The sequence below is a fragment of the Lemur catta genome, chromosome 12, assembly GCF_020740605.2.
Source record: "Lemur catta isolate mLemCat1 chromosome 12, mLemCat1.pri, whole genome shotgun sequence".
NCBI lineage: Eukaryota > Metazoa > Chordata > Mammalia > Primates > Lemuridae > Lemur > Lemur catta.
Genome location: NC_059139.1, coordinates 51726008 through 51742704, shown reverse-complemented (window position 1 = coordinate 51742704; position 16697 = coordinate 51726008). Strand labels below are relative to the sequence as shown.

The window sequence follows — 16697 nt, the reverse complement described above, 5'->3', positions numbered from 1 at the left end:
TGCCCGCCTCGGCCTCCCAGAGTGCTAGGATTACAGGCATGAGCCACCGCACCAGGCCTGATTTTTCATCCAAAAAAACAAGGAACACTGGTAACTCTCCCTTTTGCATTTCTCCAAACTGATCTGTTGCTACTGCTAAAATAATCTTCCTCAAGTGCCACTGAATGATGGCACTATTATAAAATGACTTTCACTAACCAAGTGAAATCCAAACATCTTAGTCTGGGTTTCAAAATAGTTTTCAATTTGCCCCAAATCTACCTATTGGCATTCACATGCATGTTTCTTTGAAACTCATATAATCTCAGCACAAATTTTCATCCACAATCTCTATTCAAACTATCTTTTTCTTCCATTCCTTCATGGATTGGTGTCTCACAACCCCTGAACCAACTTTTTCCTTTTATTTGACAACATTATTTTAAATGATCATTTCTATCATTTTCAACCCTAAAGTTGATGTTAAAATAACTTTTATTTATGTTTTCTTGTGGTGTACAAATTAATGATAAATAGCACCAAAAATGAAACTATGTGCCATGAAATATCAAAACAAAATAAATTAAAAGATAAATTCATTCCACAATATCTCCTTTGACAAACCAAAGCTTGATTTCAGTATCCTAATGAGCCTCTTTAATGACTGTATCTTCTCCCCTCCTGAACACATACGGTCAAAATATGTCTGAATGCTCACCCAAATATATGATCTGTCAACTTAAATAATGTTTCAAATCATGTCTGTTTCATTTTTTTTCAAGTGGGGGAGATAATTATGTGGGAGCTTGCTCTAAAATTGCTGAATTCTAGCAGATTGCCTTGGCTAACAGCATCAGGAGTCATCTAGGCTACTGAAACAACTTAGGAAAAAACAAAACGACCATAAGCACTTAAACTAACCTCTTCATAAACAACGTGGAAATATAAAAAGATTTACACTCTATTATCTTCCAGAGCAGAGGTCAACAGCGTGGAGTAAAAGCAGCTTACCTCAGGCTAACAGACTCACATCAGAGCTTTTTGGAGAATTGCTGAAAAAATTTATCTTCATTCAAAAGAGAAAAACAAATTATTATCAGGTATTTATCCTCCTGTCTAATAGGAAGCAGTGCCTGAGCTAGTGCACAGGTCTGGTCAAAAAAGGCCCAAATAATATTTGTTGGGAATTAAACTGTCAATAAATCTTTGAAAATGCCAATAAGTACTCAAAAGAACAAACATGGATTTGGGGGGAAAAACATAATATAACACACACACATACACACACACACATACACACAAAACCTGTGAGAACCCAAAGATGACCACCAAGACTATTGCTAATAATTAGAGCTAGCTAGAGAGCCAGAGAAAAACGATGGGAAGTACATACACACAAAATTTGAAAGTTGAGAAGGGGAAAAAACATGAGACAAAAATGTGGAACTAGGGTGGCAGTCCCATGAATTTATAAAATCATAAATATTACTACCTTATCTTTTATTCCCATTTTATGTTGTTATTCTCTAAAGGGTAGGAACTATTATCTTGCCTTATGCTATTAATGGAAAATATTGAGTACTATTTACTGGTAGATAACTTATAAATGTTTAGATTAAGATGATGAAGATGACAATGATGATGACAAAAACAAATAGGCAGATGAAATGCAGCATTTAGGGACTTGGTACCTGTTAAAAGTTAATGAACTGCCACTCCAGAAATTGAATGCTTCCTTTCCAGACTGGTAGTATTAATTGTGAGAGTGGAACAAAAAGAAGAGAAACCAAGCCTTGGGATGTCCCACCTAAGCCAGATAAGTCAACACTAGGTCCTTGCCTTAAGAAAATAAAGAAGTTTATCTTTGTCACAATCCAATTGTTTTTAAGATATATGTAATTACTGGAAAAAATATGTCAGGTCAATACTCACCTTTACTAATAGTCTCATAGCAGACTACACATACTCTTGCTTCCTTTTCTAGATATTGTAGTTTACACTTCCTATTACAACAGCCACCACAAAATACCTATAGAGAATAAAATACCAAATTTGTTTTTGTTTCAAGTACACTTATACCTACTACAGGAATGGAGAGGGGAGGTCCTAAACATAATTAACCAAAACTTGCTTTTCTTATTACATAAACATTTTCCTAATCACCATAATATAGGTAGAGTTCATAAATGATTTTTTTTTTACTTAAATAAGGTTTCTACAATTTAAAATCGAATCTCTGATAAGGAGAATTTCTTTTTTTTTTTTTTTTTTTTTTTTTGAGACAGAGTCTCACTCTGTTGGCTGGGCTAGAGTGAGTGCCATGGCATCAGCCCAGCTCACAGCATCCTCACACTCCTGGGCTTAAGTGATCCTACTGCCTCAGCCTCCCCAGTAGCTAGGACTACAGGCATGCGCCACCATGCCCGGCTAATTATATATATATATATATATATTTAGTTGGCCAGATAATCTCTTTCTATTTTTAGTAGAGACAGGGTCTCGCTCTTGCTCAGGCTAGTCTCGAACTCCTGACCTCGAGCCATCTTCCCGTCTCAGCCTCTCAGAGTGCTAGGATTACAGGCGTGAGCCACCATGCCCGGCCAGGAGAATTTCTTTAAATCAATTCTGTTAATTGGAAAGGGAACAAAAACTTTCTTTAATGGAATAAATTTGCAATTTAGAAAGCTTTCTGTAGTTCTTTATTTAAAGCTTTCTAGGCCGGTCGCGGTGGCTCACACCTGTAATCCTAACACTCTGGGAGGCCGAGGCGGGTGGATCGCTCGAGGTCAGGAGTTCAAGATCAGCCTGAGCAAGAGCGAGACCCTGTCTCTACTAAAAACACAAAGAAATTATCTGGCCAACTAAAAATATATATAGAAAAAATTTAGCCAGGTATGGTGGCACATGCCTGTAGTCCCAGCTACTCGGGAGGCTGAGGCAGTAGGATCACTTAAGCCCAGGAGTCTGAGGTTGCTGTGAGCTAGGCTGATGAAACGGCACTCACTGTAGCCTGGGCAACAGAGTGAGACTCTGTCTCAAAAAAAATAAAATAAAAACTAAAATAAATAAATAAAGCTTTCTAAAGCAGAATACTATTTTCCTAAATTAGAATTGATCTGAAACCAATATATTACTGAAAAATTCTAAATAAAAAATGCAATAGTATTTCTATAGGTAACCCTTAGAGTTTACAATTTTTTTCCTTTTTTTTTTAGTATCAAGCAATAGACAATCTTTTTATCTTCACTGTTATAAGAATGCAAAATACCAAATTTGAACACAAATGAGGTCAGCTTCAGTATTCTGAACCTTGTGCAAGCCAATTTGCTTTTCAGTGTTTCCCTGGATGTTCATTACAACACTAGCTGCACTGTGGTCTTGGAATTAAATATTCAAGGACAAAGGGAGATGCAACTGAATTTGGAACACGTGATATGTCAATATTAGAGAGATAAGAACACATAGTCTTCAATTTCACAAAAATAAGTATTAAGTAATTGTTTCTCATTTCCCAGCATGCAATTAATACCCACGATAATGTAACTTTTATTTAACCATCAAGAAATCTGTAAAATGACAGTGCTTTATATATTTTTATGATGGGTAGGTGAAAAGCATTGATTTTAAACTAACTCAATCTTGTAATCATCTGTTAATCAGCCTTTTCTGTCACATTAGATTTTGTTTAGAGTATCTCAAAAGAATAAAAAACTTAAAGATCTTTATAACTTACTTTCCCACATGCTCGGCAGTGGTGTCGCCGTTTTGTAAAAGTAAATTTGACTTGGCAGTTCATACAGTTTGGAGCTTCTGAATCAGGAACCCAAGTAGGTTGTTTCTGGCCCAAAACCAAGCCTTCTTTGCAAGTGTTTTCAGGTAGGGAATCTTCATTTGCAGTTACGAAACTGGATCCACCTTCAAAATTACTTTCTATATCAATGTAATTAGAGTCGAAGCTAACCTGAGGATCAGTTGTAGAATTTGTATTACAAGTAGTTGAAACAATGGCATTTGCTATGCTGGATTCACTTTCTGGCATATTTGAGACATCCATCTTATTCAGGTCCTTTGAACTCCTTGCTCTGGATGGAAGGCTAAACAATTGCTTAGGTCTTGCCCCTCCAACATGAATAGATTGACTATTAATATCAGAGACTGATAATTCATTTTTAATCTCAGACTTACTAGTACGTAACCCTTGTTCAACTGGAATTGTGCCTTTTTCCCCTAAAGAAAGGCCACCATTTTCTATTGTATTTCGTTTATCAACTGCTTCACAAATCATAGCAATACCATGACTTTCCCCAGTAGCTCCTACTTCTGCATTGAAATATATATTATTGGTGTTTCCATCATCTAAGCCTTTTATATCTGCTTGATTCATTGGCAATTTTGAGTCATTTACATTGTCTTCTAAAGACTTTATGTTAGTGGTGTGAAGATACTGTTCTGTCAGAAAGGCATCAAGTTCAGCATCACTAATTAGTGTGCCACTTTTCGTGCCTTCATCAATATTAAAGTAACCTAAGTCTTGTCCATCCATATCATTGCTTGAGAAAGTGAAACCTTCACAACCACCAGAAGACTCTGGGACATTAGTGTCAGAAAGCTCCACTTGAGATTCTGTAGCTGTAGAAGAACTGGTGTTATCAGGGTAATCCAAAGATTCAACTCTGACTACTGTCTGGTCAGGATCTACCTTTCTATCTTCCATCTTTTCAGTTAATGGCTGAAGAAATATGTTTTTACATTTTTCCTGTTTCAAAAAATCAGTCCCCTTGCATGGTTCCCCACCTAGAATAATATGCTTCTGTATTTCTTCATGCATGATCACTGCATCTTTTACATTATCTTTAGGTTCATTCTGAGGTAAAAAATCACCAGGTGCTTTACTTTCAATTAATGATTCACACAAAGACTCAGATACTGGAAGACAGGACAATGAGGACTGTACATCTTCACTTGAAACATGTGAAGTTGAAGAGGAACCTTGGATTGTATCATTATTATCTTTAGGGTCTAAATTTCTTGAGTCTTCTTTTGCAGATTGTTTTATAAATGCAGCAGCCTTATCTTCCTGAAAGGAAAAGTCAGGTAATTTGAAATTTTCATCTCTTGAATTTAAATCATTTAAGCATAAACCTTCATTCTTTGGAAGACTGCAAGACAAAGCACTTGAGTTGTCTCCTTCTTTTAAACATTCTACAGCAGTTACAATTGCCATATCGACTTCCTCTTTTACCAAACAGCCATCATCTTTTAATAATTCAAATGGTTGGCTCTTGTGTTGTAGGTTGTTTTTGGCATCAAACATTTTGGAATTTTGTTGAGTCAAAGCAGATGGCATGTTAGTATCAACAATTGGTTCTAACTTATTAGAGATCTTTTTATCCTTTAAATTTTCTGTTTCACTGTAATTACAAGAATCTGAAATTGTTGTATCTACTTTTATAACTAATTCTTTGGTTCCACTGATTTCTCTGTTTTGTAATTCAGAGTTGACATCATTCTGTTGTTCTCTGACAATATCATTATCATGGTCTGTTAAAGAAACACAAAGAGTATCTGACACTGAAGATAAATCTAATCCAATCAAAGAATCTGACTTAAAATCATCTGGCAATAATTTTTTAATATCTTCTTCACTATTAGTTGCATGAACTAAGTTACCCATGTCACTTATGAGATCACAGACAGGTTTACTACATCGTCCCATATACAAAGGCTGGATTTCATCTGAAGTACCACCATCCACAGAAGAAAGGAGATCAAGTCCTGTTACATTTTTTTCATTTTGTATAGAAGTTAGTCCCCCAAGTGTTTTATCATTTAGGGAACTCTCATTTGTTTCACAGAATGTATCTGATGAGGCACAGCTATTAATGCATTGTTGGTCCTTTGGTAGCAATGAAGTTAGTGGTGAGAAAGTCAGCTCTGAAGAAACTGAGCAGTAGTTAGAATCATATGCATTTTTTGCATCTTGGAGATAATCTTGTTCATCTAATTAAAAACAGAGATACACCGTTATTCAGGAGATCTAAGTCAAACAAAAGTTATTATAAAGATATCACATTTCCTAAGACTTATAAACTAAATAAAATTTTTTTAAAGACCATAGATTACTCTTTTGCAAAATGGAAATAACCTCCAAAACTATTTTTATTTGGCTTTAAAATACTTTTTGTTTTTCACTTTTGAATGTAGATGTCATAAAGTGATAGACATTCCACTTGAAATAACTCAGTTGTGCTATAAAAACCAGACTAAGGAAGAGCTGAAAAACAATCTAGCTTCTTTGTTCTGCCCTCCAGTTTCCTAGCCTTCATTCTGAGGAAAATACCATCTCTCATAGTAATGAAATACCAATTTATGTAAAGCTTTCGAGTTGCTTTTAGCTTGCTTATATACTGGTTTCAAAGATCTTTCTTACACCTAATTTGTATCTAGAAAAAACCTTCTAGTTTTCTTCTATCTCTGACTATTGGTACCATTCAATATAAGAATAAATTAATGTTATTATTAAATAAGTGAACTTTTTACAGAAGATAACAATGTGACCAAAATTGAAATCAAATTTTGCTAATATTACTCTATACTTGTAATAAGTGAATTACAGACATTTTAAAATTCCATTAATGGTAAAAATGAGAAACCAACAAACCTGGGTTCTGTTCAAAATCATCAAGGAGTTTGTCCAAGTCACTGACAGCTGCTTTAAAATAACTATCCATCCTACCTGTAGACTTACTCAGAATTTAATTCTTGTATGCCTAGAAAATAAAAAGTATGATATTTCATTTAATTCTATAACATAAATATTATGCCATTTATTTCACACCAGGAAACATGGTCAAGGAAGTTTGAGGCTGCAGTGATCACACCACTACACTCCAGCCTGGGCTACTGAGTAAGACCTCGTCTCTTGAAAAAAAAGAGAAAAAGAATGAATGAACTTAGATGTGAATGCATATAAAGCACTTTATTCTTAACTACCAAAAGATGGAAGCAACCAACATGTCCTAAAACTGTGGAATATTCATACAATGGAATATTATTCAGTAATATAATGAGCTATCAAGCCACAAAAAGACACTGGTGGATCTTAAATATATACAAGTGAAAGAGTCTACATACTTTATGATTCCAATTATGTGACAGTCTAGAAAAGGTAAAACTACAGAGACAGTAAACAAATCAGTGATTGCTAGTGGTTTGGAGTGGCGGAGGGTTGAATAGGTGAAACACAGATTTTTTTAGGTTAATAACACTATTCTGTATGATACTATAATCGTGAATATAAGACAATAATCACTTGTCAATACCTGTAGAACTTTACACCATAAAGAACAAACCTCAATGTGCGCAAATTTTAAAAAGCTATTTAGGAGGTCGGGGGATCCCAGGACGGAATAAAAGAATGTGACAGGCCGGGCGCGGTGGCTCACGCCTGTAATCCTAGCTCTGGGAGGCCGAGGCGGGTGGATCGCTCGAGGTCAGGAGTTCGAGACCAGCCTGAGCAAGAGTGAGACCCCGTCTCTACCAAAAATAGAAAGAAATTATCTGGCCAACTAAAAATATATATACAAAAAAAAAAAATTAGCCGGGCATGGTGGCTCATGCCTGTAGTCCCAGCTACTCGGGAGGCTGAGGCAGTAGGATCGCTTAAGCCCAGGAGTCTGAGGTTGCTGTGAGCTAGGCTGATGCCACGGCACTCACTCTAGCCTGGGCAACAAAGTGAGACTCTGTCTCAAAAAAAAAAAAAAAAAAAAAAAAAAGAATGTGACAAAAGAGGCTAACTTTATTCCAAATGTATGAAATACCTCACTGCAGGAATAAGGTGCTGACCTTTGGAAATGAGTAAACTAAGAGCAAAGGGAAGCAGGCACCGTACTCTAGTTGATAAAGGTGTTTTCCATGGTGAAGTTAACAATTCTGAAACCACTATACCTGTATACTGGAATTGAACAATTAAGTACATGCATGGCAGATGGTGGAAGCTGGAGTTCTCACTGTTGAAGGAGGAGATTATAGATAAACAAGGGGAGGTGGCTAAAATGATCTATGTCGTAATTGAATTGAGTTGCAGACATCAATATAAATTCATGTTTAGCTTAATATGGATACCAATGGTTATACATAGAAATATTTATAGGTATGTGTAATACAAGTTAGTATAAATACATATATCTCCTTGTTCTGTCAGCTGAGAAGGCCTAGAAGCAATGGCATCCCAGTGAAAACAAGCATACTTAGCACCCACATCTTGGCTTCTAATACCATTCTCCAACAAAAGTAATCAGGGCTCCTTGCAGAAATGGCTGATTCTAGGACTGGAGCAGGAAATAAACAAGATGAGCATGGAGCATCTCGCAATGCCAGAAAGTAAAAGTTTATGCACACACACACACGTATGTGCACACACATGATGGTAATATGTCAGAGGGATACAGGAGCCAAGTGAAAGAGCTCCCAATGGCCAAGGCTGAAACAAAATAAAATAGTAGCACCAGATTATAACCCAAAGTATAAAAAAATCTATGAGTTCATCCTGACACAAATAAATGACTGAATAAGTAAATGGGGAGGACAACAAATCTCCCATGCAAAAATAATTCCAAATAATTTACGATGATTCTTTGCTCTCAAGTAAGCAGAACTTCCCACTCCTTAAGTGTGCACTATACATAGTGACTTTCTTCTAAAAAGTACAGAAGGGAGGAAAAAAGAAAATAACTTTACAGTGGAGAAACCTAACAAACACTACCTCAAGCCAGGTGATCAAAGTTAACATCAAAAGTGATAAATCATGTTGATAGCATGGATGCTTGACATGACATGATGAGAATGGCACTTTATCTCTGTTGTCTTCCTCCCCAAAACATATTACCCCAATCTAATCATGAGGAAAACATGAGACAAATCCCAACTGACATTCTACAAAATACCTGACCAGTAATCCTCAAAACTGTCAAGGGCATCAAAAACAAGGAATGTCTGAGAAACTGTCACAACTAAGAGGTACCTAAGGAGACATGACTACTCAATATAATATGGTATCCTGGATGGGATCCTGCAATAGAAAAGGCATTTTAGGGAAAAGTGACAAAGTGTGAATAGAGTATGGACTTCAGTTAATAATCATGTATCAATATTGGTTCACTAATCATTAACAAATGTACCATATTAATCTGTTAATAATAAATTGGGTGTGAGGTATGTAGAAACTCTATTATCTACAATAATTCTGTAAATCTAAAACTGTTCTAAAATAAAAAGTTTATTTTTAAAAATGCAATCAAGGTGTGAGAAAATAAAGTTGAGAAAATATCCTAGAAAGTAGAACAAAAAGAAAGGGATGGAAAATAGGAGAGAAAGGATAATAACATTAGAGAATCAATCTAATGAGGTTCGATATTCAAATAAGAGGTCTAGAAAGAAAGAAAAGAGGGAAAATGAAGGAATTGTCAAATAAAATACCCTAGAACTGAAGGATTCAGTTCTCCAGGTGGGACGGGTCCATTTAGGTCCCCAAACATAAATGAAAAACTCTTACAACTCACACGATTGTGAAATTTCAGAATACCTGATTGGTTTAAGGGAAGATCACCCCATTTAATACTATCCCACCTTTCCTATCTCCAATACTACTGACCTCCCCACCCCATTCTGCTCTGCTTTCTCTTTTCTAAAGCACTTATTTACTTTATAACCTTCTCACATTTTGTATAATTTAGTTATTACATTTGTTGTTTATCATCTGTAACAATTCCCCCTTCTCTGAATTTAAGCTCCATAAGGGTAGGGATCTTATATTTTTGTTCAATCATATGTTCAAAGTGTCTTGACCAGTGCCTGGCACATAAAATGTGCTCAACACATACTTGTTGAATAAATATAAGTGCTTCCAGAGAAAAATAATAGGTCACAATCAAAGGACCGGTTATTGTATCTACATTAGGCTTCTCAATAGCAACAGAAGCTTTAATACAAAACAATGGAGTCATGCCTCCAAAATTCTAAAAGTAAACGATTTACAACCTAGAATTCTATACTTAGCTAAGCTATCGATGAAGTGTGAGGGTTGAATAAAAAAAGTTTAGACATGCAAGAACCCAAAAAATTTGCCTCCCATTCAGTCTTTCTCAAGAAGCTACTGAAAGATATGCTCTACCAACATGAGGGAGACATCAAGAAAACGGAAAACCTGAAATCCAGGAAATAGGATATCCAACACAGGAGAGAGACGAATGGAATTCACAGTGACTATAAAAGGACAGTTGAGGAAAAGAGCTGTGCAACAGGCCCAGAGAGCAACCCATCAAGATGGAATCAGGGTGACAGACCATCATAGGAAGATGTTGCAAAACAAACAGATTATCAGATGTAATTGAATTTACTAAGAGGAGATTGCTGTATCTTGTCTGAAGGGTTAATAGATCAAATAAATACAAAAGATACATTAAAAACATATAAAATGTATTTATAAAGATACATAAATGGTAATTTCCTACAGTTATTAACTGTAGGAAAAACAAAAAATTATAAAAGAAAGGGAATAATACCACACTTACCTCGCTCAGGTGCATATAATATTTATACAGTTAAAATGATGATATAAATACTAAATAACTAAAAGTTAACATATAACTAATTTGAGAATACAGAATGGAGAGGTGGAGAAAGGCAGTGCAGCATTTAAAGGTAGGAGTTGGTGCAACAAACCAAAATTCCCATCTTCTATAATAGAAAACTGGTAAATGATACCTAAAATTGGGGTAGGGTGGGAATGGAGATATAGCTGTGTATCTAAACATGTTATTTAAAAAACTGAAGGTGAAAAAGAGTTGAAGTCACTGACTCTGGAGCAGCCTTTCTCAATAAGGGTTTAGTAAGAGATTTAATCCTCAATGCCCTAAGCCATCCAATTTATGAAATAAATTAACTTCTCTCTTATGCATCTGTTACTATTAATAAGTTATGTACCATCCATCCTTGAAAAACTTCAGAAAATAGTCGCCCAAATTATTTCCTTATTCAGTGATTCAGACAGGAAGTGGTGATTAAGGGTGGTTGATTCTGGAGAGTGTGATTCAAGGGTGAGAAGAATTGGGGTAGAAGACTATTGTTTTTCATTATAAACCTTGAAGTAAAATTTGACTCGTTATGTGCAGATATTCCTTTGATAAACACAGACAGTAAATTAAAGGAACTCTGAATATAGCATGTACTTAAAAAATAAAGCACAGGAACTGAAAAGTCTAAAACACTTAGTTTCTCATTAACAAAAGCCAGAGAATTTTTAAAAAATAAACTATGAAATTCATTAAATAACATCTATTTACAAAACATAACTGTATAGCAATGCCCCACTAAGCATTATGTTATTTGAGGTGCTTAGAAAGACACAAATAAGGTAGGATAATAATAATATAATCCAATAATTGGTAAAAGGTATGACAATGTAAATACTGTATATTGAAACCTTTTAACATGAAACCTTATTAAGCTGCATACATTTCCCATTTCAGTTGGTCAAGATGTACTTATTGTGCCAGCAATCTACCACATTCAGTAGAAGACATAATAGAAATGTAAGATAAAGTACCTGTTCTAAAGTTTATTCATGTGCACATAGGATAACTTGTTGTAGGTAACATTTTCGCTCACTTGGCTATTTATGTACTCTCAGATTTACATACAAATCTTTACAATATTTGCTTTACAATATAAGTTTTTAAAAATCTCTTCATGATTAAAAAAAAAAACTGGCAGCAACATGGAAGATTAATCAGAAAACCAACAAAACCAATAGTAAGGAGAGTCCTAAAATGGTTAAGGTGAGAGATGATGAGGGCCCGAGCTGAGACAATACAGTGGAGATGAAAAGGAAATACAGGCCAGGCGCGGTGGCTCACGCCTGTAATCCTAACCCTCTGGGAGGCTGAGACGGGTGGATCGCTCAAGGTCAGGAATTCGAGACCACCCTGAGCGAGACCCCCTGTCTCTACTAAAAATAGAAATAAAAATTATCTGGACAACTAAAATATATATATAGAAAAAAGAAAAAATTAGCCGGGCATGGTAGCACATGCCTGTAGTCCCAGCTACTTGGGAGGCTGAGGCAGTAGGATCCCTTTAAGCCCAGGAGTTTGAGGTTACTGTGAGCTAGGCTGATGCCATGGCACTCACTCTAGCCCGGGCAACAAAGCGAGACTCTGTCTCAAAAAAAAAAGGAAATACATATAAAAATGGCTAAAGAATGAGAACTTTTGGAGAGTGAAAAAGCAAGGGAGAAAGCTAGGATTACTAACAGGTTTCCATTATGGGTAACTTGGTAGACGGTGGTATCACTGACCATGACAAGCAATACAAAGAGGGGCAGGTTTAAGGAAAGACATGAATTCACTTTTGGACTATCTGAAGTACCTTGAGAACATCCTGGGAGAGATATCCAATAGGCAGTTGAATATAAGAATCTGGAATGCAGGAGAGAAGTCTGAGATAGACAAAGATTTGGGAATTGGCAACACACAGCTGTTAATGGATGGGATCACCTAGGAAGGGAATATAGAAGAGGACAAGAGCTTGCCATCAGATAACTAAAGATCACAATTCATGTTCCTAAAATCACACTGGATAAAACTTTGCCCAGAGTTTTACATACTTCTATAGAAAAACAACCAATATATAATGTTAAATTAAAGAAAATCAAATTGCAAAACTTTATACGCAGTATAAACCTATTTTTACAAATAAAATGTAAAAAAAAAATAGTATTAGCTAAGGCCCAGTTTCAAAAAAAAATATGGAGGAACAAACATCATCAAACTGTTAGGAATGGGTTTACATAAGCCTTTCAGTACTACCTTATGTCTTTATACTATTTTACTATTTTTTCTAACAAGCATATACTTTTGTAAACAGAAAAAAAAATTTTGTTCTTTTCCTAAAAAAAAAATTATAGCAGTATCCTTACAATATAAAAAGATGAAAATTTGTTACAAAAACACTTGGGCTATAAATGGGCAAATGTTGACAGACAACTGGTAAGATTATGAAAAATATTCAGTGCACTATACAGGCAATGAGAGTAAGAACACATACCATTTATTGCCTATTAAATTTAAACAAAAATTTTTAATAATAAAAGTACTCAATATTGGTAAGGGTGTGACTTTAAATAAAGCATCTCAGACACTGCTGACAGAAAGCAAACTGGTACAATCTCTCAAGAAAACAATGTGACAAAGTATCAGTACTCTCAAAAAGAGTCATAATATTTGACCTAACAATTCTCTTTTTAGAAATTTAAGAAAATAATCCCAGTGTTACAGCTCTTTTAGAATTAGTCTAGCAGGTGTCCAGTTTTTGCCTGAACCTTCTCCCTCCAAAAAAAACAAAAAAACAAAAACAAAGCAGATAATTCAAAACAACTAAAAACACGCAAAGACATTTCACCAAATGATTAGTCAAAACAATCCTAATACCAACATTAGTGCTCAATAGAAAATTACATAGGCATCAAAAGTAATGTTTATCAAACTTAAAAAAAAAAGTACTTTACGCCATAGCAATCCTCCTTATAGAAAAACACTAGCACTTATACAAAAGAACACAAAAAACTTTCAATGTTCCAATGGTTGTAATAGCGTAAAACTGTAAACAACCTAACAGCCCATCAGTCCAAGAATGGTTAAATCAGCTTTGTCAAACTGTGGTCTGAGGACCCCTGGATAGCCCTAAGAACCTTTTAGGAGGCCTGAAGGACCCTCCCTTTTCAAACAACATACCTGTGCAAAGCTGGAGTTTCTTCATATGCTTCAACCTAAATAAGATAGCACACCAAACTGACTAGAGGAGCAAATACGAAAATCCAGCTCCGTCTTTATAAAACCAGACATTAAAGTGATTCGCAAAAACATAAAACAATGCCACCCTTCTTAAGTTTTATTTTAGAGAACAGTTTCACTCAAAAATTATTTTACTTAATATATAATGGTTTTACTGTCATTTTTCAACAAATAAATAAAACATTTAAAATTTTCTGAGTTTAAATTTCCAAAATGGTAAGTAGACTGCATTAGAAAACAAAAACTGTTTTGGTCTTTAATAATTTTAAGTATGATTATCCCCAATCATAATGTTAGATGAACTGTGGTACTATTATATCATATAAAATTATCATTGGGGATAATAAATGGGAATTTAGCTTTATCTGTAATATAACTGTTTCAAAAAATACTTTGCTCATGTATTACTTGTATAATCAAAAATTCATAAAGTTATGTTTATGAAGCTTTTTTAAAACATGGGGAAATGCTTAAAATATGATTTTAGCCAAGGAAAGCAGACAATCCAACTGCGTATAAAATCTCCTCATCTCAAGAAAATGCACAGAAGAAAAAAAGACTTGAAGGAAAACTGTGAAAATATTAACAGTGGTTGATTACTTTCACATGGTGGAATTATGGTTGATTATTTTTCCTCGTTCTTTATTATATTTTTCAGATTTTTGCTAACTAAGCATGAAGTTTAACATCCGGGGAGGAAAAGGGGAAGAAATCAAGCGAAAAATTAAATACAGTTCTACTGTATCAAACCACTAATCTTCTGCCCACTCAAGAGATGACAAACTCAAATGAATAAATGGAGGAACCTGATTCAATCAACAAATTGCCTATTTTTTAATAAAAAAGATTAACTTAGTATCAAATGTATGGGCTAGTTTTTATACAAGTCAAATTAACAAAAACATCCTTAGTCTGGAACATAAGATTTGCAATCACTTTAGTACAAGTAAGTTAAGAGTTAAAAGCAAGGTCATCTTTTAGAGTTTCTCAAAGGTACCAAAGACAAGGTAGTGCGAAAAAACGCCATCGCATCCTTTTGGTCCCTAATGATAAGTGCATTGGTGCGGGAATGGACATTGCGAGAGCACCGCCAGCGAGAACAGATTCGTGGGCGGGGACCGAGTCCTTTCCTCGTAGAGGCTATCGCCCGGGGGAACTCCAGTCCCCTTCTGCCGTCACAGCCCCTCCTCAGGCGACACCGGCGGCGCCGGGCTTCGCCCTCCGCCCTCCGCCCTCCGCGGCCCGGGGTTGCTCCCCTACCAGCGCCGGCCACTCCGGCGGCCCGGGTGGGTGGAACCGGGTAAACAGCCGCCGTGATTGCCCTCCCGACTCGGTCTGGTCCGGTCCGGTCCGGTGGGGACAAGAGGTTTGAGGGCCAGGGCTCCACGGCCAGCTCCGGGGCCTCGGAAAAGGAGCGGGCAGGGGATCCAGGCTCGGTCCCCGGAGGAAGAGGGCCAGACCCGGAGCGGCCACCCGGCCCCCTCTGCGAGGGCAGCAGGGGTGAGGAGAAGCCAAGACGGCCTGTCATCGGGGGCTCTTACCTCCCCACACCCCTGCAGAGCTCTCTGGGGATCGACGCTGCGCCACGCTGAGGAGGGAAGAGCGACCCCGGGCGGGAGCCCCGGGGGTGCGAGACACCGGCTCAGCGATTGTTTCCCCGTCCCTCCCCTCTCCGGGCACGGCCGACAGCGCAGGCGCAGAGGCGGCTTCCCTTCGGCTTACAGACCCCCTCCCTCGGCGTCCGCGGCCTCCGCCAGTAGCCGGGCGCTTTTGCGCTGCGACGCGACGTCCGAACCGGGTCGCCGGCTTCTTACCGGAAGTGCCTGAGGAGGTTCCAGGGTGACGGGGACGCCAGAAGGTTCGGCCTTAGATCGGGACTCAGTTTCCCACTAGATGCCGGGATCGGTTGGCGACTGGCGTCAGCGTCTGGCGTCCTTTGCCCTTCGCTGACCTAGACGCCACTTCCCCGCCCCCGGCCCGCTCGTCCGCGGAGCTGGCGGCGCTCTGGTCTGTGCTGGGCAAGCCCGTCTGCCTGGCGGCGCACCTGGCCTGTTCTCCGCACTGTTGGCCTCCCGAAAACCGAACTTTTTACTTCAAACAGGTTTTGCAACACCACCCCCGATTTCCCACACACACCCCCTTTCCCCCGCCCGGCAGCGATACAAAGCTCCCATCGCAATCCTGAGCTCCGAGCCCTCCGGCCGACTGGCCGTTCCCTGCGGCCCTTCCCTTCCTGATTTAGTTCTGCTTTTCTAACAGTGACCACTAGAGCAGCTGCCTCCCCTGCCCAAAAACAAAAGCTAACTTCTCTGATGGAGGAATAACGTGTCACGTGACGTACATCTGTGCTTGTTAGCTTTGCTGTTTTACCACAGGTTTCCCATAAATTTAATTAGGGAGGAGATCCGTGTAGGATCCGGGTATCATTACAGACTGGGGGGAAAAAATCAGTTCCTAAAAGGTTTTTAACAGCTCAAAGTTCATACTGATCTTTCAAAACTTGCAAGAATTATAATATTGAAGAATACTCCAGTCACATGGGATTTGTGGTGAAAGATTTGAGAATCAGGGATCACATCCTAAATCTGGAATTTACAACTATAATTCCTGATCTTTCAGAGATATTTAATCTCTAATCTTGGTTTTCCTAAGCTGCGTTGTGGAATTGTGTGCTTTTAGTTCACTAGCGAAACTTCTGATTGCCTAAAATAATTTATTGAGCATGTGCTGTGTGACAGACAATGCATTAGATGCTTTGCTTACATCATGTCATTTAATCCTGAGAATAATTCTACAAAATACAGTATGCATTTTTCCTATTATGTGTTAGGTATTGTTCCCAGATAAAATGGGGCCACTGCCCTATGG

The 16697-nt window shown here is 37.5% G+C and overlaps 1 protein-coding gene and 1 non-coding gene across 4 annotated transcripts in view; one reads left to right on the top strand and one right to left on the bottom strand.

Moving 5' to 3' along the window:
• Positions 1 to 15787, bottom strand: part of ZFYVE16 (zinc finger FYVE-type containing 16) — a 42340-nt gene extending 26553 nt beyond the window's left edge. The window contains exons 1-4 of one of the 3 annotated variants that reach the window (XM_045566102.1): positions 15644 to 15787; positions 6641 to 6749; positions 3713 to 5979; positions 1912 to 2008 (exon numbers count right to left, since the gene is read on the bottom strand). In XM_045566102.1, coding sequence (XP_045422058.1) covers positions 1912 to 2008; positions 3713 to 5979; positions 6641 to 6710 — 2434 coding nt within the window. In that variant the 5' untranslated portion in view covers positions 6711 to 6749; positions 15644 to 15787. Of the gene's footprint in view, positions 1 to 1911; positions 2009 to 3712; positions 5980 to 6640; positions 6752 to 15370; positions 15509 to 15643 lie in introns of those variants that run through there. The other 2 variants (XM_045566103.1, XM_045566104.1) reach the window with 2 other exon arrangements.
• Positions 13303 to 13361, top strand: LOC123648729. The gene has a single exon (XR_006738749.1). It is a non-coding gene; the product is annotated as a U7 small nuclear RNA (small nuclear RNA).
• Positions 15788 to 16697: the final 910 nt, after the last annotated feature.